At 36.9% G+C, this 26,360-nt stretch overlaps 1 protein-coding gene and 1 long non-coding RNA gene across 2 annotated transcripts; both read left to right on the forward strand.

Annotated features, from left to right (window-relative positions):
- The first annotated feature begins 10,995 nt into the window (after window positions 1-10,995).
- LOC130461245 (uncharacterized) lies at window positions 10,996-13,682 on the forward strand. The gene is made up of 3 exons (XR_008921656.1): window positions 10,996-11,364; window positions 11,566-11,678; window positions 12,370-13,682. It is a non-coding gene; the product is annotated as an uncharacterized lncRNA (long non-coding RNA).
- Window positions 13,683-15,732: 2,050 nt separating this feature from the next.
- Window positions 15,733-23,742, forward strand: LOC110789963 (uncharacterized). The gene is made up of 5 exons (XM_021994693.2): window positions 15,733-15,935; window positions 16,111-16,279; window positions 16,549-17,623; window positions 23,166-23,326; window positions 23,409-23,742. Exons 2-5 carry the CDS (start codon window positions 16,146-16,148, stop codon window positions 23,500-23,502), a joined length of 1,464 nt encoding a protein of 487 aa, XP_021850385.1. The 5' UTR covers window positions 15,733-15,935; window positions 16,111-16,145; the 3' UTR covers window positions 23,503-23,742.
- Window positions 23,743-26,360: the final 2,618 nt, after the last annotated feature.

Genomic DNA, 26,360 nt, shown 5'->3' on the forward strand with positions numbered 1-26,360 from the left:
TAGCCCACAAGGATACATTTGTCAGATTTTGGATGAAGTTTGTCTGGAATTAATCGCTTGACGTATACTTCACATCCCCAAATCTTAAGAAAAGACACATTTGGAGGCTTTCCAAACCATAACTCATATGGAGTCTTTTCAACAGCTTTAGACGGAGCTCTATTTATAGTGAGTGCAGCTGTATTTAGTGCATGTCCCCAAATTTCTATTGGAAGTTCGGCCTGACCCATCATTGACTTAACCATGTCTAGCAAGGTTCTGTTCCTCCGTTCCGACACACCGTTCCATTGTGGTGTTCCAGGAGGAGTCAATTCTGATAGAATTCCACATTCTTTTAGATGGTCATCAAATTCATAGCTCATATATTCACCGCCTCTATCAGACCGCAGTGCTTTAATCTTCTTGCCTAATTGATTCTCTACTTCACTCTGAAATTCCTTGAATTTGACAAAGGATTCAGACTTATGCTTCATTAGGTAGACATAACCATATCTACTGAAGTCATCAATGAAAGTGATAAAGTAGCTGAAACCACCCCTAGCATTTGTACTCATTGGTCCACATATATCTGTATGGATTAAACCCAATAGTTCAGTTGCTCTTTCTCCAACTTTAGAGAAAGGTTGCTTTGTCATTTTTCCAAGTAAACATGATTCGCACTTACCATAATCCTCTAAGTCAAATGGTTCTAGAATTCCTTCCTTTTGAAGTCTTTCCATGCGTTTCAAGTTAATATGGCCTAATCGACAATGCCACAGATAGGTGAGATCTGAATCATCCTTTTTGGCCTTTTTGGTATTTATGTTATAAACTTGTTTGTCGTGATCTAATAAATAAAGTCCATTGACTAATCTAGCAGATCCATAAAACATCTCTTTAAAATAAAACAAACAACTATTTTCTTTTATTAAAAAGGAAAATCCCTTAGCATCTAAGCAAGAAACAGAAATGATGTTTTTTTGTAAGACTTGGAACATGGAAACACTCTTCCAGTTCCAAAACTAGCCCAGAGGGCAACGACAAATAATAAGTTCCTACAGCTAATGCAGCAATCCGTGCTCCATTTCCCACTCGTAGGTCGACTTCACCCTTGCTTAACTTTCTACTTCTTCTTAGTCCCTTTGGATTGGAACATAAGTGTGAGCCACAACCTGTATCTAATACCCAAGAAGTTGAATTAGCAAGTATACAGTCTATAACGAAAATACCTGAAGATGGAACGACTGTTCCGTTCTTCTGATCTTCCTTTAGCTTTGGACACTCTCTTTTGTAATGGCCTATTCCATCACAATAAAGACAGCTTGATGTGGACTTGTCCTGCTTTGATTTAGCATTGCCCTTGGACTTTCCACTTTTCTTGAATGGTCTCCCTTTAGCCTTGAGTAAATCTTTGGCTTCACAGTCCAGTATTATCTCAGCCTTTCTGACAAGGTGAACAAATTCTGCAATTGTTTCTTCTCTTGGTTCACTTAGGTATAGTTGCTTGAAGCGACCAAACCCATTGTGCAGTGAATTGAGCAAGATAGAGACTGCCATCCTTTCGCTTATTGGTGTTCCTAGCAGACTTAGGCGATCAAAATATGAAAGCATAAGATCCACATGGAACCTTAGTGGGACGCCTACCCTTTGTTTAGTGCAAAGGAGCTGAACATGTGTTTCTTGGACTTCCATCCTATAACACCTGTTGGGAGAACTAACCTTTAGACCAGACATTGATTCAATCAACACATGGACGTTCAGGTCCCTGTCCTCTGTGCTTCCACGACAGATATCCCTCAGATTCTTGATGAGCGTAAAAGGTTCATAAGCTACAAACCTTCTAGCCCATTCATCAGGGATATTGTTCAGCATGAGACTCATAACCTTTTTGAGATCCGCATCCCAGGCGGAAAATCTTTCAGGGTCATGTCTTTGGCATAGTAGCTTAGCATGGGATGTAACAGTACATACTCAAGTCCATTGAGTCTGACTATTTCAACTAGCTTAGCTTCCCATTCAAGAAAATTTGCTAGGTTCAGCTTGACCATAAGCTCAGAACCCATGATGATGTTTTGATTGTTGTTTTCCATAGTTAAAACTACAATTGAAAAGAATAAACAAATAAATAACCATTCACAGTTTCTCTTAATAAACTTAAATTCTAGCATACATGCATAATTCAATGTTCATTTAGCATTTTATTCATGTTATGTGTTCCGACAGGTGTGAATAAAATGATTCCAAGACCCTAAAACCCTTTGAAAAATTAAGCACATTATGTATTTAGACTCAATTCTAAAATATTTTTAGGTAAGCAAAAGCCTTTTGCTAATAGTCTAGAAACTACTCTTGATTGATAGGTACGTCTAAGAACTTATCGATTTTGCCACGACATAAAAGGACTCCTTACTTATATCGTTGAGTTTCACGAAAACTAACATGTACTCACAATTATTTGTGTGCCTTGCCCCTTTAGGACCAATAAGTAACACCTCGCTGAGCGAAAACTATTACTAGATTGATTTAAAGGATATCCAAGCAAGTGTTTATTTTGGCATGGCACCTTTTAACTCAATTTTTAAGTTTGGAACTTAAGGCTCTTACTATGTTGGTTAGATTTTAAGTGAACTAAAATCCTTAATCATGCAACATAATCAAGCTTTGATCTCATGCATATTTAAGACATATTTAAAAGCAATAAATAACTTAAAACATGCATAAGATAAATGTGATCTAGTATGGCCCGACTTCATCTTGAAGCTTCAACTTCAAAGTCCGTCTCGAAAATGGTAACTTCGTCTTGAATTTCACCGTGGGAGGCGCCATTTTCTTCAAATAGGATAAGCTATAATTAAACTAATTACAACTATTTGATGGTACGCAGACCATATTTGAATTGAAAAACAATTTTGGTACTTTAGACCAATTACATTCAAATTAATGGTACGCAGACCATATTTTCTATCCTATTTGGGCCATACTAGTCACTTCATAACCTGCAAAACAGTACATATACAATATATACCATTCACCCATTCATTATCATGAATGGCCCACATAGCTGGTTAGTAAAACACGTTATGCATCACATAAATATTTGCAGCAATTAATTAAGGGCACCAATAATCTACCAATTATTCAGTCCTTATTAATTCTAATCAAGTTGTTTAACCTTAAATGATTTGTAGACCTAATCAAGAGTTTATGAATAAAAATGCTCCCACTTAAACTAATAAATTCATATGCTTTACTAATTTTAAACATAAAAATGTATTTCTAGTCTAACCGGAAACATACAAATTAAATTAAAATTTAAAGCTCATATACATTTATAATCGAATCCATTAATTTAATTTATTTCAGTTGAATTAAACGAATTTAAATTAATTCAAGATTTAATTTTAGTAAAATAATTAGTATAAATAAAAGTTATAATAATTATAATATTCAAAATTAAAATCCAAGAAAACAATTTAAATCACGAATTTTAAAATTAATTAAAATCGTTTCCAAACTGAAAATTAAAAATTAAATTCAAAACGCATCAATCGGGTCAAGACGAGGCCATGGGCTTGCGCCCATGCCCCGTCGAGTCCTCGAGGCAGCATCGCCCCTCACGAGTGATCGCACGGCAAGGCTCGAGCAGCTGCCACGCGCAAACGCAGCAAGCCGAGCCACGCTTGCGCGCAGCATCGCTCGCTGCTTCGTAGCGTAGCAGTTGCTTGGCGAGGTTGGGCGAGGCAGCGCTCGTGCTGCGAGGCACCCCTCGCTGCCCGCGCGCGCCTGCCATGCTCGCTCGCCTTGCTTCTTCGCCCATCCGCCCATGCATCATCGCAGGACTCGACGCAAGGCAGGGCTGCTGCCTTGTGCTCGCGTGCTACTCGCCTTGCTCGCTGCATTCGCACCGCATGGGCGACGAGCTCCCTTGCTCGTCGTCGCATGCCCGCACTATACAACACCCCTTAAGGGTAACACGTAGCGTCCAATGCTTTGTGCGTGCAAGTTTTATGAGCGAATTGCATAAAAATTAAAACTTTTATTTCCAAAATTAATGACAAATTAATAAATCATATTAATTTCATAATTTTAGGGCGAAAAATCGAAAATTTATTAGTTAATTAATTTCCGATTAACATGGATTCAAATCTAGGTCATAAAAAATTAAAATTTAACACAAAATAACAATTTTTTATGGTGGTTTTTAATCATTGGTACCTAATTAAATTATTAATTAATTATGAAAATCAAATTAATTCTAAATTATTCGAATTTCAACAAATTAATCATAATTACAAATTAGGTTGTATAATTAACAAGGCTAGGCATTCAAACTTGTTAAACATATACTGTAGGTCAATCAAAAATTCAAGATTTATCAACAAGAATCGCAAATATTTAATTTAACATCTTAAATTTACAAATTTTTGCGTTCGAAAAACTAAAACCTCCGAAAAGTCATAGTTAGGCTTCGAATTTGGGAATTCTGGATTCGGCCGAAAAGAAAATATTTTTGTCAAAATTTTAGAATGCCTTTTTCATGCGGAATTGACACAAAAATCACTCGATTTGGTTGAGTAACGAACATTCTGCCGAAAAACTGCGTACATATAATTAAATAAACGCAATTTGCAATTAATTAACAATTACGAAAATTAATCACCCCTTTTAATTCCTTGCAAATTTGTAATATTTAACCATGTTTATGCAAATTAGATTATGAAAATAATAAGAGGCTCGTGATACCACTGTGAGGTTATGATTCATATGACAAAACATAAATCATGCGGAAAAACCATAAAGCCAGGAAAGCATATTATTTACACATAATCATTTAGCATAGTTTAGATGCATACACTTTGTTGCGTGCCCTCCCTAGCTGCGCCCGAACCGAACAAGAACAAGTCTTTAGGACTCCAAGTGTCGTCCCTCCGTAGATAGTCCACAGCACGTCCGGATCCGCCTTAAGCTTGACCAACTAGAATCGCCCTTAAGGTTGCTTAGGAATTTCGGCTATTTAGGTGCAAGTGTATGGCTGATTTTTCTTCAAAATCTTACCTTTAGAATACTTCAATTGTATCTATAAATTATGACCCTAGGCACGTATTTATAGAGGTATGGAAAAGGAACTGGAATCCTACTAGGATACGAATTAATTAAACTAGAATCCTAGTAGAACTCTTATATAATTAATTTTATCCTTTTAGGATTAGGAATTTAATCATATATCGAATCCTGATAGCTTTAGGATTCGTATATGAACACAAACACACACACGCACGCACAGCAGCTCACGAGGGGCGCCATGCGCGCGCGCGCAGCCCGCGAGCACTCGCAGCCCATTGCCACGAGGCCCACACGCTGCCGCAGCCTTGGCGCGCGCTGGGCCTGCCTTGCGGTGGGCCTGGCGCAGCCTTGGCTGGTGCGTTGTGGCGCGCTGGCTTGTTGGGCGATGGCCCGGCTTCGTGCTGGGCCTTCGTCTGGCAGGCCTTGTCCGATGCTAATTCGTACGATACGCTTCCGACTAAATTCCCGATTCCGGAATTTATTTTCGATACGAACAATATTTAATATTTCCGATTCCGGAATTAATTTCCGTTTCGAATAAATATTTAATATTTCCGTTTCCGTTTCCGGAATTATTTTCCGATTCCGATAATATTTCCGATTCTGACAATATTTCCGTTTCCGGCAATATTTCCGATTCCGGTAATATTTCCATTTCCGATAATATTTTCCGATACGTACCATGTTTCCGTTTCCGGCAACATCTACGACTTGGATAATATTTATATTTCCGATACGATCCATATTTCCGTTTCCGGCAATATCATCGTTTCCGGAGTATTCATTTCTTGCGTGTGACGATCTCAGCTCCCACTGAAACCAAGATCCGCCGATTCCGAATATCCATAGATGGAGTATTTAATGCCATTAAATACTTGATCCGTTTACGTACTATTTGTGTGACCCTACGGGTTCAGTCAAGAGTAAGCTGTGGATTAATATCATTAATTCCACTTGAACTGAAGCGGCCTCTAGCTAGGCATTCAGCTCACTTGATCTCACTGAATTATTAACTTGTTAATTAATACTGAACCGCATTTATTAGACTTAATATTATATTCATACTTGGACCAAGGGCATTATTTCCTTCACCTCTGTAGGCCAGAAAACCTCGGTCTTCTCCACATTAAGATGTAACCCGAGACAAGGCCCGTCCTCCATAATCAACTGCAAAACCTTCCCAACCACCAAGGTGTCACCAATAATAGTGTCGTCATCCAAATACCATGCCTGAAGACATGCATCAAAAGTGTCACTGATTTTACAAACCAGGGGTTGTAAAACCAAAGCAAAGAGCAGAGGACCAAGGGGATCACCCTGCTGCACCCCCTGAGACGACCATAACGTGTGCTCTCCATAATACAATCGGGCTGGAGTAGAGTAGCAGAATTCAACCCATCGTGAAATGCCCGGACAACGAAGGCGAACTGCACGTAACATGGCCGCTCGATCAACTAAATTGAAGGAATTTTGAAAATCCACCAACAACATTGAAAGACCCACATCAGAACCCCGATCCTCAATCAACCGGTTCACAGCATGAAGAATTGCCTCACCACCCGCAGATACCCCGACACCAAACTGCAGACCATCAAAATAACTTCCCAAAGACGGACCAACCATAACAGCACCAACTTTCGAAACCAGACGTCGCCAAACAGTACCCACATCAATAGGACGAATACCACCACCAGACTTGACAAGAGGTGTGAGGGGAGCACTAGCAACATACTCCCCCAAACCCATAGGACATTTCCCAGCTAAAAAGAGATTAACGACCCCAGAAATGGAGTCAACCAACTCATCTGAAACAGCCACACCAGCACCACTCAAACAATTCATAAGGTGCTGAGCTCGCAAACCGTCCCTCCAACAAGATGTGCCACATGGAAAACTCCTAATCCGGTCCAAAACAACGGCAGAAGGAGTCATGAGATTATGGTGATCAACATGAATATCAGGCAAGGACGGAGCTGGAAAAGAAGGGTGTTTCGACTGTAAATCCGCAAGAGTGGCCTCATTATAAGGCGCAACGCCAGAAGAAGAAAGAACACGTACTGCAGCAGTGTAATGGCCATCACAAATCTTCCTACGACACTGCTTGATATTACGCTCCGCCAAATCAAGATCCTCATCAGCATCCATCAAAGTAGGGGATCCAGCTGCCAAAGCTTCCCGCAAAAGAAGCATACTACCACCCGACTCACTCCAAGTACGAATAGCATTAGCAATGCTCTCTTCTTGCCGTTGCCGCCTAACGGCAGATGAGAACTCGCGATTACTCCACGGGCTAAAGGTCCTAAGGATACACAGAGGCAACACGAGAAGACTAACCCAACTAGAGATGTCGTCAGGCTTGCAAATCACCTTATCAAGCGCGCCTTTCAATACCCGGGAAAAACCCAAACGACATTTAGGAGGGATAGATTTCACAGTACAAATTCGTTTAGAAGGCAATCTGTCAAGAAGAGTGACGGTAAAACCACAATCATGTTCTCGCACCATAGTATCCACATGAACATCAGAACCAAGTGACAGTTTAGAAAGACCATATGGCACAAACTGAATAACACAATCCCTAATATCAGGTGGGGCCATAAAATCAGAACCTGCACCATGACGACATTTAGAACGAAGAGCATGCGTCTTAAAACAATCTCCACAAAGCCAAATCCCCATACGACGGAAGATCAACTCAGCCTCAGTAAAAATAGCCAAGTCAGTGGTTAAAGAGTGCCGTGTGACTACTTGAGCAGTATCCTTACAATGACGATCACGAAGATGAGTGATTAAAGAGCTCATAGTAAGCCCGTTCCCCCCGCCATCTTGACATCCATTAAGACCCACAAATGGGCAATGAAAACGAACCACATTAGGAGGCATTAAAAAGCGAAAAGGTAGTCTACGCTAGCCCAAAAATCGTGGTAATGAACAACCAGATATTATAGGCGACGAACACAAGCCCCGAAAGATCTAAAAGACAACAAGAGAAGGCTGGGACCACAAATGAAGCTACAACAAGTCAAAGTAGCAACAGTAAGGGGACAAAATAAGAACAAGACAAAGTAACAATAAGCCAAAGCAGCGAATGCCACTATTGTAGCGTGGGAATTACAGCCACCCACAACGATGCCGTGGGAATTGCAGCTACCCACAACGAGTAACACTTCAATAATCCTGCAACCACCGTAAGAACTCTCAACAAACACACGCACCAGCAACACACAACCTCTGGGAGCACCAAAAATGAGTCACTGCCCACGGTAGTTGCCAGTAACCTCCCCCATAACTGACCCAATTCGCACCAAAATCGCACCAAAATATTCCCAAAAATGACCCAAAATCACCACGCCGGAATGCCTGAATTGACCCGCTTGAACCCCCTGAATTTCGCACCTTAACCGCACCTGAAACGGACCCAAAACACCAAAACCGCCTGAAAATCAAACCAAAACTGCACCAGAACCGCCTGCAAATCGGACCCAAACTGCACCAAAATCGCCTACAAATCGAACTGAAACTGCTCCAAATAACCGCTGGCGGCCTGCTTGAACCATGCGCCACCGACGCTAATCCTTCACCTAGCCTACAGTCGCCGAAAAAGCCGCCGGATGATGGACGTGGAACACCCTAATCGCCCATAATACTAAACCTTATTATTATTATTATTATTATTATTATTATTATTATTATTATTATTATTATTATTATTATTATTATTATTATTATTATTATTATTATTATTATTATTATTATTATTTATTTTCGTTTTATTTTTATTTTGTGTTTCTCTCCGCGTGTTTGTTTTATTTATTTGTGTAGGTGTACGAGTCCGAGGTCGAGGTATGATTTATCAAGCTAATTCAAGCCCAAGGTGCACATCTAACGTACACCGCACTTCCTATCCTACACCACACCAATTCTCACGCACCACATCACCCATCAACGCACCATCATTTCCTTCATTTGCTACTCTCCTCTCATGCTTCACCTTCCTTCACTCCACATCGTACCACCCTACAACGCTGCACCAATAAAAGCTACGCACCATTAACAACAAACCCAACCACACTTCGCTACCTGTTGCCATCTCAGCCAACCAATTACACACCAAATCCGCGGCCAAAACAGAGGAAAAACAGAGAAATCGGGTTTGGTCGAACCCGTAATTGTGTTCGACCGAACCCAAGATTTTGAAGTTTCTGACTGAGTTTAGGTTCGCTCAAACCATCAAGGAGTTTTTTCGGACAACAATTAAGTTCGCCCGAACCTTTTTCGGGTTCGACCGAACATTTGGGCGGTCAAGTTTTTGTACGGAATTAATGAGTTCCAATAGCTGCGATTTAATGTGAAGATCGAAGGCTGCGATTTGATGATGAAGCAATTTAAACGGTGTTGATATGTTGGTGAAGGGAAGCGCAACGAAGGAGGTGTGAGCTGCGTCGAAGGAGAAGAGATCAGCGAAACAAGGGGAGCAGGAAATACGGGAGCGAAAGGAAGAAGAAGAGGGGTCTGACCCTTCTGTTTTGATTTTTTATTTATTTGTTTGTTTATTTTAATATTTTTTTCTTTTCCATTTGGTTTTCCTGTCAAAAAAAAAAAATTCCTCCTTTAATTTTAATTTTTTTTTTATATTTTTCTTTTCTCTTATTTATTTCTTTTACATAACTTCTAAATGCAGAAAAAAATTCTTTATGCATAAATTTAAATTACCAAAATATCCCTAATTAATAAAAAAAATATTAAAAGAAATCTAATTTTGTAAGAACCAAATTATGGGAACCAAATGCGGGGAATCTAATTTTGTTCGCTATAATCAATTCGAGCAATGTCGTTGCTCAACAAGAACCCACAAGAACATAAGGAGTAAGTTACGCATAGGATAATGTGGAATTATTTTGACTGGTATGCATAGGACTCGGACTTGAAAACTTGACTTGAAAATCCGGCATTACGACGCCGTTTGGATTTTTTGAAACTTGGATTTGGAAATTTGACTCGGAAATCCGGTATTATAACGGCGTTGGATTGGATTTTTGAATTTGGCATTTGTGCGTGAGGCATGTTTAGGGTTTTTGAATCAAATGGAGTGGCACTCCTAGAAGACCCTACATCGGCGATTTTAGATGCATGAGGTTTGAATGATGCTCCTAGGGGTTAAGTTTCCTAGTTGGAGGCTAATGGTTTTGGGAAAGCTAGAACTCGGGGTTAGCCATTCACGTGTGCAAAGACGCCCACACAATTCTCAAATAGCACGTTGTCACACTAGAATGAATATGAATGCGACATGCAAAGTTCTCAACCTAAGGTCGGTCTAAGTTTTGTATGATGCAAGTGGTCGACTTAGGAGACAAACAGGTCCTTGATTGAGAGGCGGATCCTGTAACAAAGCACCTACACCCAAGGTCCTTAATCGTAGTTTTGACTTGGTTTTTTACAACCCAACCCGATCGAAGGGAGCCAAAATATAGAGTTGTCACGTTAACTGGTTTTGAACATTTGAAATATCAAAACTCAATATATAAAAGTCTACATAAAGACCCCTACGACTTTCAAATATTGAACTTTGACGGAGTGGCCACCAAACATATTAAGGGTCCCCTTTGGAAGGACCAAAGTTGACTCTCATTTTGGACAAGGCATTGAATATTGAAACCGAATGTGTGAGATTCGGGTACGGGAACGAACCGCTTATTTTGGTAGGCTTTAGAAAACTGTGGAAATATGTGGAAAATAAAATTAAACAAGTGGAAAATATATAACATTCCATTTTCATAGTTTTCCATAATAATTAGCCAAACAAATTAAAATTTAGATAATTCCACATATTTCTTCAGAGTTACTTTTCTTCAGATTTCTATAGTTTTACTTTTCCTCACATTTCCACATTAACTTGATTTCAAACACAGTAAGGTCAGAAAATAAGATTTTATAGTTCTTTGTGCTCTTAGTTTTTATACACCTTCTACATTCTTAACTCCAACTAGCCCCATCAACATTAAAGAATCCCGTGAATAAAGAAGGCAGACGACTCTCCAGGATATGAGCAAGGGTAAGGAAATCCTTTTTCTTAATACCCGACCTTATTCTTCTTTCATTTGGAGATACCCACGGTTCAACACCAACGCACAAAACACGTTGAGATAAACATTCATTTTGTTCGTGAAAAGGTAGAATTGGGTCAGGTTCGGGTCCTACATGTTCTTAAGAGGAGCTTTTGGAAGGGACATCTTTGACTTTATTGGGGGTTTCACACAGAGGTTTCACTAGGTTTTGATCAATTCCGGATCTCTTGCTTCAGCAAAGAAAATCTCCACCCAGGTATTTATCACTTGGTAAACCTTTTTGGAATACCTATCTGCTATATTATTTACAAAGACAATAGGATTAAGCTTTAGCAGAATGCTCTCTTATAATTTTGATATAAGATAAGACTACAACACTAGTACTTTAATTTTTACCTTGTAATTCTTCTTTCTCTATCTTTCCCCTTCTTTTCCTCAGTTTTCTCTCGATCTGCAGGGTGTTGCATTATAGGCTTATAGCGGGCTTCTCATAAAATAAGGGAGGTTGATGTCAGCAAGTTTGCCCCAGTCAAAACAGCAAAGTAAAGGCTTCTTGTATTTACAGGGGAGGTAAATTTCTTTGAGATTGGATTTGAATAAGTAGGTTTTTTTGGTAAGTAGTAAGATTTCATTACTGTAACAAGAATTACAACGCAAGGAGAAAGTTGCAAGGAAAAAGCCGCAAAACAAGCCTTAAAAAACTAATTACATCACCATTTTATCACCACCTACACTATTGTATGTAACCAATTTATACTCCCTCCGTTTCGAAATAATGGGGACGGTTTCCTTAAATAGGTGTTTCAAAATAATAGGGACAATGTGCTTTATTCTAATTTTGGTATATGACTCATCATATTTAATGAATTCACACTACTCTTTTTTCCACTTTACTTACAACATTCCACTAAATCTACTTTTATATTCTCTTTTTACTCATAATTTTCCACCTAATCTATTTTTTTATTCTTGTTTTCTTACACCACTCCAATCTACCTAATATTTTATTATTCTTTTCTTACAACATTCTACATTTCACAACTTATTTCTTAGATTCCAATCATTTTCTTGGTTGTTGTGAAATGCGTAAGTGTCCCCATTATTTCGAAACGGAGGAAGTATTTGCAGCAGACACTTTACAAGAAATCACACTAAGGATTCTATTCTTTACATCTTATTTAATCCTATTATGTAGTTGTTTCATATTCAGGTTTTAGACACCAATTATATCATCTCCATTCCACTAAGTAAACTTTTTCAGGTTTATTACACCAATTCGGCAGGCATCCGCATGGGCACTTGAACTCGAAGATTCTTAGCACAGCTCTGGAACAAGAAATGCTCAACTTAAGCCTATCTAGCATTAAAATTGAGTTTGGAAAAACATGGAAAAATTTGTAGCAATATCTTTTATAAGAAGCACAGTTTTAATACGAAGAAGCCATTTCTTGAAATATTGTATTATCTTGGCTTTGGCAAACTAAGTGTACAAAAGTTTATTTATCAACATTTTATAAATTTATCACATTTGCATGTATATATAGGTAGAAAAGAAAAAACTTATACAAATAAATTTGGACACTTTTTGATGTCGTGATATCGGGCTCATTAAGAATTAAATTCCTGCCAACAAAAATTTCTAGACGCTTTTAGGCGTCAAGAACATGAAATAGGTAAATGTTGAACGAAGTGAGAAAACAAATTTTCTCGACGCATTACTAATATCTGGACACTTAAAAGCGTCGAGATTCTCAACGCCAAACTAGAAATAGGGGACCAACAAAAATGTCAAAAGTATCGATGATAAAGCGTCGAGAAAAATCTCGACTCACTTTTCTCGACGTCTTTTAAAAACGACGAGGACTGATTTCTCGATGCTTTCAGCCTCAAAAGATGGCTAAAAAACCGTCACTAAAACACTGGATTTGTTGTAGTGATTATAACTATTTGTTATTCAATTATTTATGATTTTATTACTTTTAGGGGGTGTTTGGTTGGGCATGTTGGAATGGAGTTAGAATTCATTCCATCCATTTTATTGTTTTGTGAGGCTTTTTGTATGGGATCTCATACCGGAAGGGTTCTAAGTTCTAACTACTCCCCATCCCCCTGCAATCTCATACCCACCTCTCACCCCAAGTTTCCCAATCCATTCCATTCAAGTTACAAACCCTAACTCATAAAAGATAGATGAGAGGGGGGGGCATCCAAGATTGAACGACGCTCGACTCCGACGACCTGCTTCCCACCACCTCCGTATCCAACGACCCATCACCTCCGTATCCGGCGACTATGACCATCATCTTCTCCAGCGTGGTTGTTTCTTGTTAAAAAGATAGATTTAATTTTGGAGAGGAGGGAAGTCGCGAGCCTAACTTGAAAATGAAGTTTTTTTCATACCCCGGTGAGATTTGCTGCGTCAAACGGTTACTCTATTGCTTTTTGAAAAATGAATCCAAGAGTTTGTTGGCTATTTCGCCTGTTTTTTTGGAAGAAAACTGGGATTTTGTAAACTAAGCCTAACTTTTTTTTCCCTTTATCATTAAATAAAATGTTACAAACTTGATTTTTGGTTTTTCATTTTATTTTTGCATAGGATAATTTTATATCGAACTGTTAATGAAGACAAAAGCTGAAATTATAGTATTATTTTTCAAAAAAGTATTAATTTTTTTAATAAAAGATAAATTAGATATATAAAACAAAATTCTTTCCGACCAAGAGTGAACCAAATACTATAAATAGGATATAGAACCCATAACAATGTTGAACCAAACAAATCTATATTGGTAAGGGGTTTTCAATCCATACCACAATGGTATGAAAAACATTCCAATTTGTTGAACCAAACGACCCCTTATTTATGTTATACACTAATTTAGTTATACCTATATTTTTTTTTAAAAGCCAACGCCAGCTCAATTTGCGTGACAATATGAGTAACAACAAGTCTGTCTTATGTATGAAATATAAAGATGTCTCATACAAAACTACCGAAAATAAAATGAAGCAATTTTTAAGAAGTACCCGTACTAGAGTATCACCTCCCCCATTTATAACTCAAACTAGTGTGTGGTTCGGGCGTTGCTCCGGGTTTTACTTTTAGTGGGGGTTTACTTTTTGTAAATACGTGCCCATTTTAAAAAGGTTACATTTTATATTTATATGAAAAAATATGACATATGTTGTACCTAGCTAATGGAATACGAAGCCTTCGTATCTTAATGCATGTATTTAATTGATTCGGAGCTATTAGAGCGGGATCAAATAATAAATATTCCTTTTTAGGTGGTCTACGGGCTGCTGCCCAATCAATTAGTTATGAAATACCATTAACTCTATGTGTGTTATCTATATCTCTACGTGTGATTCGTTAAGACATAGGTCTTCACCTTTACCTATTTATTTTTATGTTTTTAAGAATAAAAATAAAATGTATTGAATAGCATCATATTTTTTTTTTATTCACAAATCCGGTTGATAAGTTAAAACAGATAGTTAGATGAGTGAAAGAAAACAACTTCCAAATTTGCAATAAAAAACCGATGATAAGAAGTGTAACTTTTAATTCATGAGTTTCGGTGTTCGATCCTTGCTACATGTTTATTATTTGCCAAAGACATACCATGATGCTTTTTTTTTGGCAAATAAAGAATTTTATTACCAAAAGGAAGAGAAAGAGTAAAAGGCAAGCCATTACAAGCACAAAGCCAACATCACCCAAAAACCTACAACTAGCTAGTTACTCAAATCTAGTAACAAAGAACTAAGCTCACCATGAGCTCTAGCAGCTACTCTAAACTGGATTTCTCTAAACAAATCTGCAGGAGCTTTACAGTGTTGGTTAAAGAGTTTATCATTTCTATTCAGCCATAAAGAGTAAATTCTCTCAACAAAGAATATCATCAGCGGCCTATGTCTTTCTCCTCCCCTTTTGCTAATTTTAATCATCCAACTCAATTCAGTAGTAAACTCAATATCAGCTTGTCAGACTGTAAGAAATCCAAGACTTTCTGCCATACATGTGAGGAAAAGGAGCACCTAAAGAACAAGCATTTCACTGACTAAACATAGAAGCTACAAAATAGGCAATTATCAGAAGCAACAACCTTCCATTTGATTAGTCTATCCAAGGTAGGCAATCTTCTCCAAAAGAGCAATCTACAAGCGAAAAGTTTCTTGGAGTAGCCTGTTCGTTACAGATGACTCTCCTCCAAGGAAATTTTGTGTGTAGATCACATAGCTTCTGATACATAAGTTTAATAGAAGAGGTACCATGTTTCTCAACTGTAGTCCATCCACCAACAACCTCCACTAAATGCAAACAACCAAAAATCTTTTTAAGAGACAAAGGTATGCATTGATGCTCATTAATGATGACGTGGCCTAATAAAAAGAAGTTTATGAGACAATATCCATTCTTATAAACTTAGAAAAGAAAAAACAAAATTTCCATTTTTCAAAAGAAAAAAACACCATAGTGGCCACCTTGAGTGAAGGAAGTGCCAAAGTCTCCCGCCCTCATGCGCCTTTTCCCAAACCAATAAAAATGCGAAGTACAGAACCTAAATACTAAAAATAGGGTTTAACATATTATAAGAAAAAAAAAAGGGTTTAACAAAATTCAAACAAACAAAAAAAGGTTTTACAAAATTAAACATTTCATAGTTTTTGTAGGGTTTTTGCGTTCTATATTCCCCACTAAATACTATCTTCACTTCACTCTCCAGTCTCCACTGTAATTCGCTGCCCTCATTCTTTCTCTCTCCTCGTACCTTCCGCTCTTCCATTTCTCTAATCCTTTCAATTACGCATTTCATATTTTTGGTAAGTTTCTCATCCCAATTTTTCAACTTTTTCGATTTAATTTCTTGTTAATTCTTGTTATCTATATTTCATTTGTTGTTTTCGGCAGTGAAATTTGAATTTGGCTTCAGGGTATAGAATATTTAGTGATGTATTTAATTAAATTAAATTATTTTATTTATTTGAATTGTTGCAGAGATTTATGCGTAATTTTGGAGAATCATTTTAAGCATGTATAGTGTGAAGGGCAACTGGAGTGGCCAAATATTTGCCTTAGCTACAGGGAATGATTCCGGGGGTAAAAAGTCTCGAATTCGGCTTTCGAAGAAGGAAAGGAAGACTATGATTGAGTCTTTCATTAAAAGGTACCCTTGTGGTTCAATAATTGAACTATAATGTATAATCATTATTGTATGCATCTCCTCCATTACATAATAGTTGCAATGTTTTCTTTTTAACTGTCTTCAACGCTCAACTTTTACAATTGATATTTCCTCCATTATTGATGCAATTCATGCGTTGTCTGACATGTTGGTTAAAGTGGGGCTACAATTCTTAGGTTACTAGTTGAAGTGAATTGTGCTAAGGAATGGGGTTTGAGGTATTTCATTATTGTTGCTATCCTGCTATGCAGATACCAGAGTAATAATAATGGGAGTTTTCCGTCCCTGAATCTAACACATAAAGAGGTGGGAGGCTCATTTTATACTGTTCGAGAGATTGTCAGGGAAATAATTCAAGAGAATAGGGTTTTGGGTCCTGGACAATTTTGTTCTGAACAGCAAAAGGATGATACAATTACGCTTGATTATCCGTTGGGAACAATTTCTTCCGCACCTCAAGGTATTTTGTTTCAAACAGCAAACGGCCTGGATTGTTTTTCGAGTCAAGAAAAAGAAACTGGGGTGCTGAATTTGAACTACAATGGGCAAGTTTCCAAACATTTCGATTCGGATGTTGTTCCATACTCCACTGAGCATTGGACTAATGAAATAGGGGAAGATGCTGTTGAGGTGGTATGTCAATCAACAAGTGAGAACATTGTGATTTCTGATCATCAAGAGCAGGAAAGTTTGGAGGTCCATAGCAATGGGCTTTGTTTAAATGTGAATAAAACGGACAGTGTTCGCTTTGTAAACCATTTGCAGAATAATGGAACATCTGAGGAGTCTGATAAACATTTAGCAGAAGGTTCACTGGAATGTGAGACTTTTGAAACAGATGGAGAATCGGAACGAACGGGTACAATAGAAGCGACAATAATGCTTCCGACAGAAAAGGTGCAGGTGGAGACTTTCCCGTTGAGACCTGCAACTAAGGAAGCTGATGACTTGAGAAGAATATCATGCGAATCAGGGACCTTTGACGGCAGTTTAGATGCTTTGGAAGCCGAAAATGTCAAATTAATCAACAGCACTCCGTTCTTAGATAATAGCTCCTTTGTCAATTCCTCAGATCTGGTGACAATTAAGGGAGAAGACAGTTTAGAAGTTTCAGTGGCAAGTGGAAGCCCTGATGTATTGATTGAAAATGCAGAGGTCAACTGTGTGGTGGTTCAACATAGGGAGGTCAATCTCGAAAATGAATCTGTGGATATGCCAGAGTCGTTCTCAATCAAAGATGATACTGCAATACTCCGTGATCACATGAACGAAATATCACAACATGGTGACTCAACAAAAAAGACAACTGAACAGAGCAACCTTCAGGTCAGTTTCTTTTCAAAGTTCTATTTTTGCGTTTTTGTTAGTCCCTTTTTATGGTTGTAAAGAACACTTGGGTTTCCAGTCCAAGGCACCAAACTTAAAATGCAGTTGATTAATTTCTACAGTTTACATGCATCATGCCAGGAGCTTACTCTCTGATCAACTTATCTTTCTAGGCTTTGTTTGGTTTGATGCAGAAAAGTGAGATAGTGATATCATAGTCATTAATATGATCTCTGCCCTAATACTACAATAATTTTTTCTTGGATATTCCAGTAACATAATTATTTTTTACTAATCATGGTTTTCAAATCCTTTAAGCTGAGTCTCTGGTTAATGATTTATTAGAGATGGTGTCGTGGAGTTTCTCTGTGTCTGTAGCTGTACACATCTAATGCTCTCATATGTCTCATTAAATAGTTTAAAATTTTGATTTATAACTGTACGGTCAAGTGGGTCTTTTCCGAAGCATGCGAAGTGACTGAAATGAAGCTTAAGATGTGGTTGTTTGTTGTTGATGATAGTGAACAAGGTATCCAATCATAATTGGAATTTGAGTGCGGATGTGGCTGAGTAGCTCTACAATCCTTAAAGAATTGTGAGATGTTGATATACGTCTTCCATAACCATAAGAGTAGGTATACTTGAATCCCAATAACTTTTTAGGTATGAGGACACTCAACTAGAGAGGTGACAATTAACCTCAAAAGTGAAAACCTCCTTTTCCAACAAAAAACGTTTTTATTCTTTTTATTTGGGTTGAGCTGGGGGGGGGGGGTGTGTCAAAGGGATGCTGTATTCATATAACCACCGCTACAATGTTTCCATGAGTAGAGTAGTGTTGTTTTTAGTACAAGTTGCTTTGATCATATAGAATACGTTTGACACGGGAGGTTCTCACAAAATATATGTCTTCAAAAATAGTCTCCAGGGCATTGGATCATCTCCTTGCCTTTTTTCAAAATGTACCTTGACGCCTGCCTGATATTCTTGGAATTTATCTCCCTCACAGCCCATTCCAGTCCAAAGCAATCATGATGTTGGTCAACCGTGTGATCCGTATGAGGCATTCATGTATTCCTTTTGTCTCTGCCTCACTACAATATATCTTCCTGATGAAACTTTGACCCTACCTGAATAAAATATGTATCGTCATTTATCTTCCATAGGCCCAGGGGAGGAGGGTCCTAAGATTTACAAGGTATTTTTTGGTGGCTGAACTTATTTGATGATTAAAGAACCATTTAGTTGCACACCAAAGGATGTTAGTGACGTCCTCCATTTCTATATAGTTGCAACATACAATTTTTCACACTTTAAGAAAAAGGAATCAAATTTCTTTTTTATGAGGGCATAAGTGAAAGTTCCATTATTTTATTTGGTGTGTGAGAGGTTAGGAGTTAGTAAAGAGAATAAACACGAGGGTATAACTATCGTTGCCTACAAAATAGTTTTCCATTTATAATGTGTTGCATATTATGATATTTCCGTTTTAGGGAAGTGTTGCAAGTAAAAAGAAACGGAGGAAGTATATATTTCTTAACACATGTACTATTCGTATTGAATATTCAAGCATTTCTTTGAAGCCAAAGATGCCAACCACATTCCAAGAGAGGTTTGATTGTATCTCGTCTTTGTAGGAGAGTTTCCATCTGAGTCAGGATTTGAAGGAATGGGTTTGGGGTGAGTGGGTTGACTCATTTAGTACCATATGCTGATATAAGGCATTTTCGGAGAATGTGTTTAATGGATTCAGAAGAAACATGGAAATAGCAGCAAAACTGGGAGCATGAATCATGAATGGACTGGTAGAAATATCGAGGTTAGTATAGTAGATACTCTTTCCCACCACGTAAGCCAAGCTAGATCTGTTTCCAATCCTCCTTTGCAAGGGCATGAGTGGACTGCCCCTCTCTTAGATGAGCCAATGCTTTGTTTTAGTTAAACCCAGTGTTACCTAATTCTTCAATCATCCCACCAACCGAGAATCGAAAAAAGCGAATTATAACATGAAAATTGTACATTTTTTGTCTAATTTAGCAAGTTAGGTAGCGAACCGTGAACCCGTACCCAGTCACATATTAGCGAATCAGGTAACAGTGGTTAAACCTACCTCTGAAGGTCCAATCGTAGACAAGGGTATCCTTCACATCACTATTATGAAGGGTTGATATGTAAAGCTTGTTATCACAAGAGAAATCTTTAGAGAGTGAATCTTTGATAATTGGCAGTAATGCCATGAGAGCCTATTTATTTGTCATTTTGTACTCTCTGCATAATCATGGCAAGGAAGTTTGTGTTTGGTGATGTTGCTCCCACTCAACTATATATTTGTTTATATTTTAGATTGATTCTTCATTAGTGCTGAGTGCCATCTCCAAAGGGGTTGCATGATATTGCAAATTATGGAAAACTACATACTTATATGGGCATGGGACTTATGTTGCATAAATCGTAAGATATTGGCATGGGACCTAATGTAGCCAAATTACTCACAACTTGATGCGGGAGCAAAGGATCCAGTTAAAAATAATTATCTTACCAGATATCTCAACATTTTGGTGTGGAATAATGGGTATGTTTGTGGACTTATTTTAATTCCACTAGGATTGATTTGATTGAATTATTGTCATTTTTTTTAATTGGAATATTTTCTAGAATTATACTGTTCTGGCTGAGTGGCTGTATAATGCCCATCATTAACTATATACTAAAGACACATCAGTAGGCGAGTCCTTAGTGTTTTTATTTTATTTTTTAAAATGTCGATTAAACAAACTTTTAAAAAGTAATTTTTTTTTTATTTTCTTCCTTTTATACTACGAAATATATACTATACCGCAAAAATATTATGATTTTAATTACTATGACAAGAATCTAAAATAGTACTTCCTCCTTTCTTTTCTGGATAACACAATTTGACTATAGACATTATTCATATAATCTATTTTGACTATCAATTATGATTTTATACTTGACAAAAAATAGTCACGTGGGATCTTGTTATAATCGTCTCACTGTATAGATTTATAATATCAATTTTTTATAATTTTACTCATTGATAATTAAAGATATTAATGGTTGAAATATTGCGTTTATAAACGTAATTAAAGAAATTGTCATCTAGAAATAAACGGAGGAAGTATGTTATACTGATTTGAAGAATATACATTCTCCTCAAAAAATATAAAAAATTGAAGAATATATATGCTCTGCCTTATCTATTTCATTCCTTTTCTTTTTCTATTTCTTTCCTTTTCTTTCCTTCTATATTATATATCACAACAAATATTATGATTTTATGTATTATGGAAAGAATCGAAATAATATGATTATACTGATTTGAAAAATATAAGTTGATGAAAAGAATTACAAATTTTAGTTACATTAATTGTTTTTATCTTTACTTTAGTTACATGCATGTAAAACAATATTTCCTCCGTCCCTTAAAACATATGGCCGTGGGCCGGGCTGGGCCCACGTTGTTTCGTTCAGGGTCGAAAAGTTAAAAAGTGGGCCCAGGCTCGGCCCAAGGCAACGGGCTTTCGTGCCAGGCTAACCCGTCGTGCCTAAGGCTAATTTTACTAAATTTGGCGTGCTTTGTCGTGCTTTTTCCAAAAAATAAAGGCCCAGGCCTGGCCCACGACTTCGTGCCTGTGTCGGGCCGTGTTTTTTTGTGCTCGTGCCGGGTCGGGCTTCGGCCCGGCCCGCCCTGCCCCACAGCCATCTTTATCCTCTGCCAAGACCTTCTCCTTTTTGTTTTTTGACACGTCATGGTTCTCGTTATACCTCTTCTCCTTTCTCGTTTCCCAAAGATGCCCCTCTTCGCAATGCCTAATCCTCCTCCGGTTTCCTTCTCTTACCACATGCACTTTGTTTAGGGGTTTGCGAGAATGGATAAATCAATCAGAAATAAATTGAATTGGTCGATGGAGATTTTAATGAGGTAGAAATTGAATTTGTCAGCTGAGATCGAAATGGTGGAGGTGAGATCTTTTCTTTGTTTGCAGTTCTTCTAAACCGGTGCTGAACGGGAGATGGTAGAGGGGGCTGGCAATGATGGTGGGTGATGGTGAGATGGCGGCATTATCGACGGGTGACAAGGGATGGTAGTTGCAAATGGGATCGCTGGAGCAGTGTATAATATGGCCTGCATGAGGCTCCATGCGATATAGTTTAAGCGCACCTTTATTTACGGTGTGACTCGACTTCAAAGAGCTGCACATCTGTCAAAATTTTCAATATTTATGTAGTGTTGCATAGAGGTGCACTGAGCCGCAGCAGGACCCCTGTCGCCTTGGTACGCCTTAAGACTTTTATACATTGGAGGAGAACGTGGAAAGGTAAAGGTGTGGCGGTGATGATGAAGAGGGGAAGGTAAGGATGGTGAACCGGGTTGTTTACGACCCTAAATTTTGTTAAACTGGTCAGAATGTAAAATTAAGCAGGTTGGTTATGTGGAAAAGTAAGGGCAAAGCTGTAATTTGTGGGTGCAAAACTTACCAGAAATGGAAGACTAGGTGTTATAAATGTTTAGAAACATCCCAATAAGGCAAGTTTTGCAATTTTTAAGAAATGGAGGAAGTATATTTGAGGTGAATCAAGATTGAGGAAGTTTTCTAAATAGTAAATCAGACCTATTTATTCTTGTTTACTAGTAGCTCTCAGCACAATATGTAAGTACCTATTGCAGAGTGGTCTGCGATACAATGGAGCAGAATGGATGCTCTCAGTAAACCAGAACATTTTTTCCTTCATGATATAGGTGCCTAGGTTATATTGGACTTCAGTATCCATATTACTGTATCTGATATAAGCATATTGCATGCTTCAGATGTTTTTTTTTTAGTAAGAAAGTAATTAAGGGTCGAAGACATAGAATGATGGAGAAGCATAAGAAACACATATTAATGACTTAAATTAGAATCAGCACTCAGAAATCAGCAGAATCTTGGACCTCGGTATTAATGTCATTGGACTTTCCCTCATGATTGCCACTATAAACTTGTAGAAATTTGAATCAATCTAGATTAAAAACTATGGTATTCGAACTTGTCAAATACTCAAATGTGTGGGAATAAGTTATGGTATCCAACACAGATACATCTAGTTCTTCCTTGGTTCTATACTACTTTTGAAGGATCACATCTGTGTCTGGCATGAGTACAATTAGGTAGGTGGAGTACCCAAGTAATGTAAAATAATTGTAAGGTCAACAAATGGGCCAGGTATTTCACTTATTGTGGTGCTACCTTTTATCATTGTAAAATGTTGGATTGTGTGTTCTTTCCTAATGCCATGACTCAGGAAGCAAATCAGTCAGCATTCAGATGTCTTTAAGGCCAGGGTTGGGGCTAATATAGTCATTGTGAATGTTTTTCACCACACCTTCTGTTCTAGGCGGAAAAGTGTTTGTCCTCTTTAGATTCTTGCATTATTAAGCATTGGCATTTGAACAACAATGATTTGGTGAGGAGCCCAGTTTCTAAAACCTCTATATTTAACCTAATTCTGGGCTTTTCCAAATCTTCATTTTAATGTGCAGTTGCAGTATAACAATGCGTCAAAAGGAACAGGCAATTTTGAAAGTGGCAATGGAGCAAGCGGCATGAATTTCAAGAAGGCAACAGTTATAATTGGAAATGATTTGAAGAGAGATGGAAAACCAGCTGTTGGAAGCTCTCCTTGTTTAGATAGAATTGACCTGTAAGTTCTCTTTGCACAAATACAGTTGCACAAGTATAGGAATGATTTTGGTTCCTAAAATGTTTGCTATCTTTTGTTTCAGTGAATCGTGGAAAGCCTCAAAGCAAGAAACAAATTCTCTACTAGTTATGTTTAAAACATTTGTAGATGCCTTGGTCAGGTTCTGGTCTGAATGAATAGCTAGTCATTATGTATAATTCTGATAAGGTTCCAAGTTTTGTATTAATAGTGTTTATTACTTGGATTAGATGTCCATCTTTTGAAGAATGCTACCTGCTGCAGGGTTACAGGACGGGGCAAGGTTGGTTTTGTTGGTAGTATTCCATTGAGCTTGTGCTTAGAACAGCATGTTGTGGTCGGATGTTCTTTGAAGTAGCCTGATTTGGCTACAGTGAATAAATTAATTTTGAAATGGATCTAATAGTGTTATCTGATAGTCTTTGACTCTTTGTGAGTGGCTAATTTTGCTTCATAGTGTTATATGGAATTTTTATAAAATTGATTTCAAATCTCAAACAAATAAATTTCTCTATTCAAACTTTTATTAAAATTAACAACCCATAATTTATACTACATCTTTCTTTTGGTTTGCCATTCTTTCTTTTTGTTACTACATCTTTGGTTTGTTGTTGATAAAAAACATAAGCACTACACCCAAATACTTTGTGATTAGAATTAAGAAATGCCTAGAGGATCTGAAGAATTCTCATAGCTTTCTTCGGGATTGGTCCTGTGAACCCCATTGCAGAAATCAAACCCACTAGGGAGCCCAAGTATCCAATAATTATATTGTAGCATGGTCAGGCCCATATGAATCTCAAACACAACCACATTCACAGGCCCAGGCCCATATGAATCTCATACACAAACACATTCACAGGCCCAGGCCCAGGCCCAGGCCCATATGAATCTCATACACAAACACATTCACAGGCCCATATGAATTTCTTTGACCACTAATCAACCTAACAAATGCATGCGTAGTACTCCGTACTTGGTAGTTTTGATGGTGTGAATCAATTTCAATCAAGTACGCTTTGGAAAAGAATGAGATTTTAACATGGAAATAATATATGAAATTTTTGAAAATAGATATACTTAAGCAGTTTGAAGAGACCTAAAAACTATTTTACCAAACCACAAACTTCAAATTTTCATCATAACATTTACATGTTAGTTATTGTGAGTTCAAATTCAAGCAATTAAGTGGCAGAGTCTAATTCAATTCCCTTTGAACCCCGTGATACTTCTTGTATGTTGTTAAGCGTGTGCATAAACTACTTCAAGTTCCAAGGCCCACCACTTTGTTTCTTGAACTCATCAACCCCACTTATAGGGATTAACAAAATTCTACCATTTTATTCTATTATCCAAATGGCAACCTTTTAACAAAAATGTTTACTCCCTCTGTTCTTGATTATTAGTCCCTTTTGGAATCTTGACACTATTTATAATTGAAGAGAATTTTCTAATTTCTTACCAATATGTATTTCAAAATATATTCATGAGATCTTGTTTTGTTCGTCTCAATGTGTAGTTTATTAATACCAAATTTTTATATTTTTTTAACGTACGTATTCGAAGATATTCACATTTAAATATTGAGTTGAAACGAATTAAAAAGTCAAAAGGAGACTAATATTAAAGCACGGAGGGAGTACTTTTTAAAAAAAATAAAAAATAAAATAAGAGAAGTACTTCCTCCATTTCTTTTATGGATGCATTATTTTGATCTTTTTTGTTTTGGCATATTTTTTTTTACAATTTTGGCTATTAAAATTTTAATATATATTATTCAAATTATATGTATATTTGCTATTATGAAAATATACATTTGAGATTAACCCAATAACAATAGAGTTAATGAATTTTATATTTATTATTATTTCATATATATTAATAAATATGACCAAAATTAGTACTATGTGAATAATGTAAAAATTAAAACGGTGTATTAAGAAATGAAGTAAATATAAAAAGGAAGGAAAAAAAAAATTAGAGCGAGGGAATTAATTGTGCATCGGTGATAGAGTTGACTACACATTTCCTATTTTGCTCTATAGGAATCAATTCCACTTGTATGGACCAGGTCCACACTATTATTAGTGTGGACCAGGGTATTTTAGGTATTTTACAGCTTTTAAGGATGACATAGACAAGCAATGTTTGCGTGATCCAAAAAACCCGCGGCCTATATAGTAACTCTTACGTTGACATAGTTTACTTATATGCAATATAGTTACTCTACTAGTCATACAGTAAATTTTAACAATATAATTATTAATATATGCGACATAGTTACTGCAAAGATCATACAGTAACTGTTAAGTTGATATAGTTGTACTTGTATGTAATATAATTACTCTAATAGTCATACAATAACTTTTTTATATCATTTTGATAAGAATTCAATTACTTAATAATGTATACACAAAGATATTGACTGCTTTATATCATATAGTAAATATTTCTATCGTATAGAAATAGTTACTCTTCTATATCATATAGTAACTCTTTCTATTCTATAGTTACTATTAACTCTTTCAGAAAATATAGTAGCACGTCATCTCCTCCCACGTCCGGGTCCTCTCATTCCTCTACCACGTCCTTGGTTTTCATTGTTGTCAGAATTTTCTTCTTCTTCTTCTCCTGCTTTTGTTTTCCTTGCAGAAGTTATTCTTCGCACGACTTCAATTCTAGATGAATCTTCTTTGTATTTCTGAATTAATAATATATAAAATAAGTTAATAATTTAACATTTAAGTGTGAAAAAATGACTTAGTAACTATGTAAAACATATAGTTTCTATTATGCATCATACAGTAACTCTTAGAATTAATGATGGTAAGATGTTTGCAGAAATGCAAATATAGTTATTGTTATAGTCATATAGTTACCGTCATAATAATATAGTCACTCTTATTACTAATAACATAGAGACAAAAAAAAAGAACATAAAAAGAACAAAATGATAACATAGTAACTATTACAAACATATAGTTACTATTATACATGATATAGTATATTTTAATAT

This window comes from Spinacia oleracea, chromosome 5 (assembly GCF_020520425.1).
Source record: "Spinacia oleracea cultivar Varoflay chromosome 5, BTI_SOV_V1, whole genome shotgun sequence".
In the NCBI taxonomy this organism is placed as follows: domain Eukaryota; kingdom Viridiplantae; phylum Streptophyta; class Magnoliopsida; order Caryophyllales; family Amaranthaceae; genus Spinacia; species Spinacia oleracea.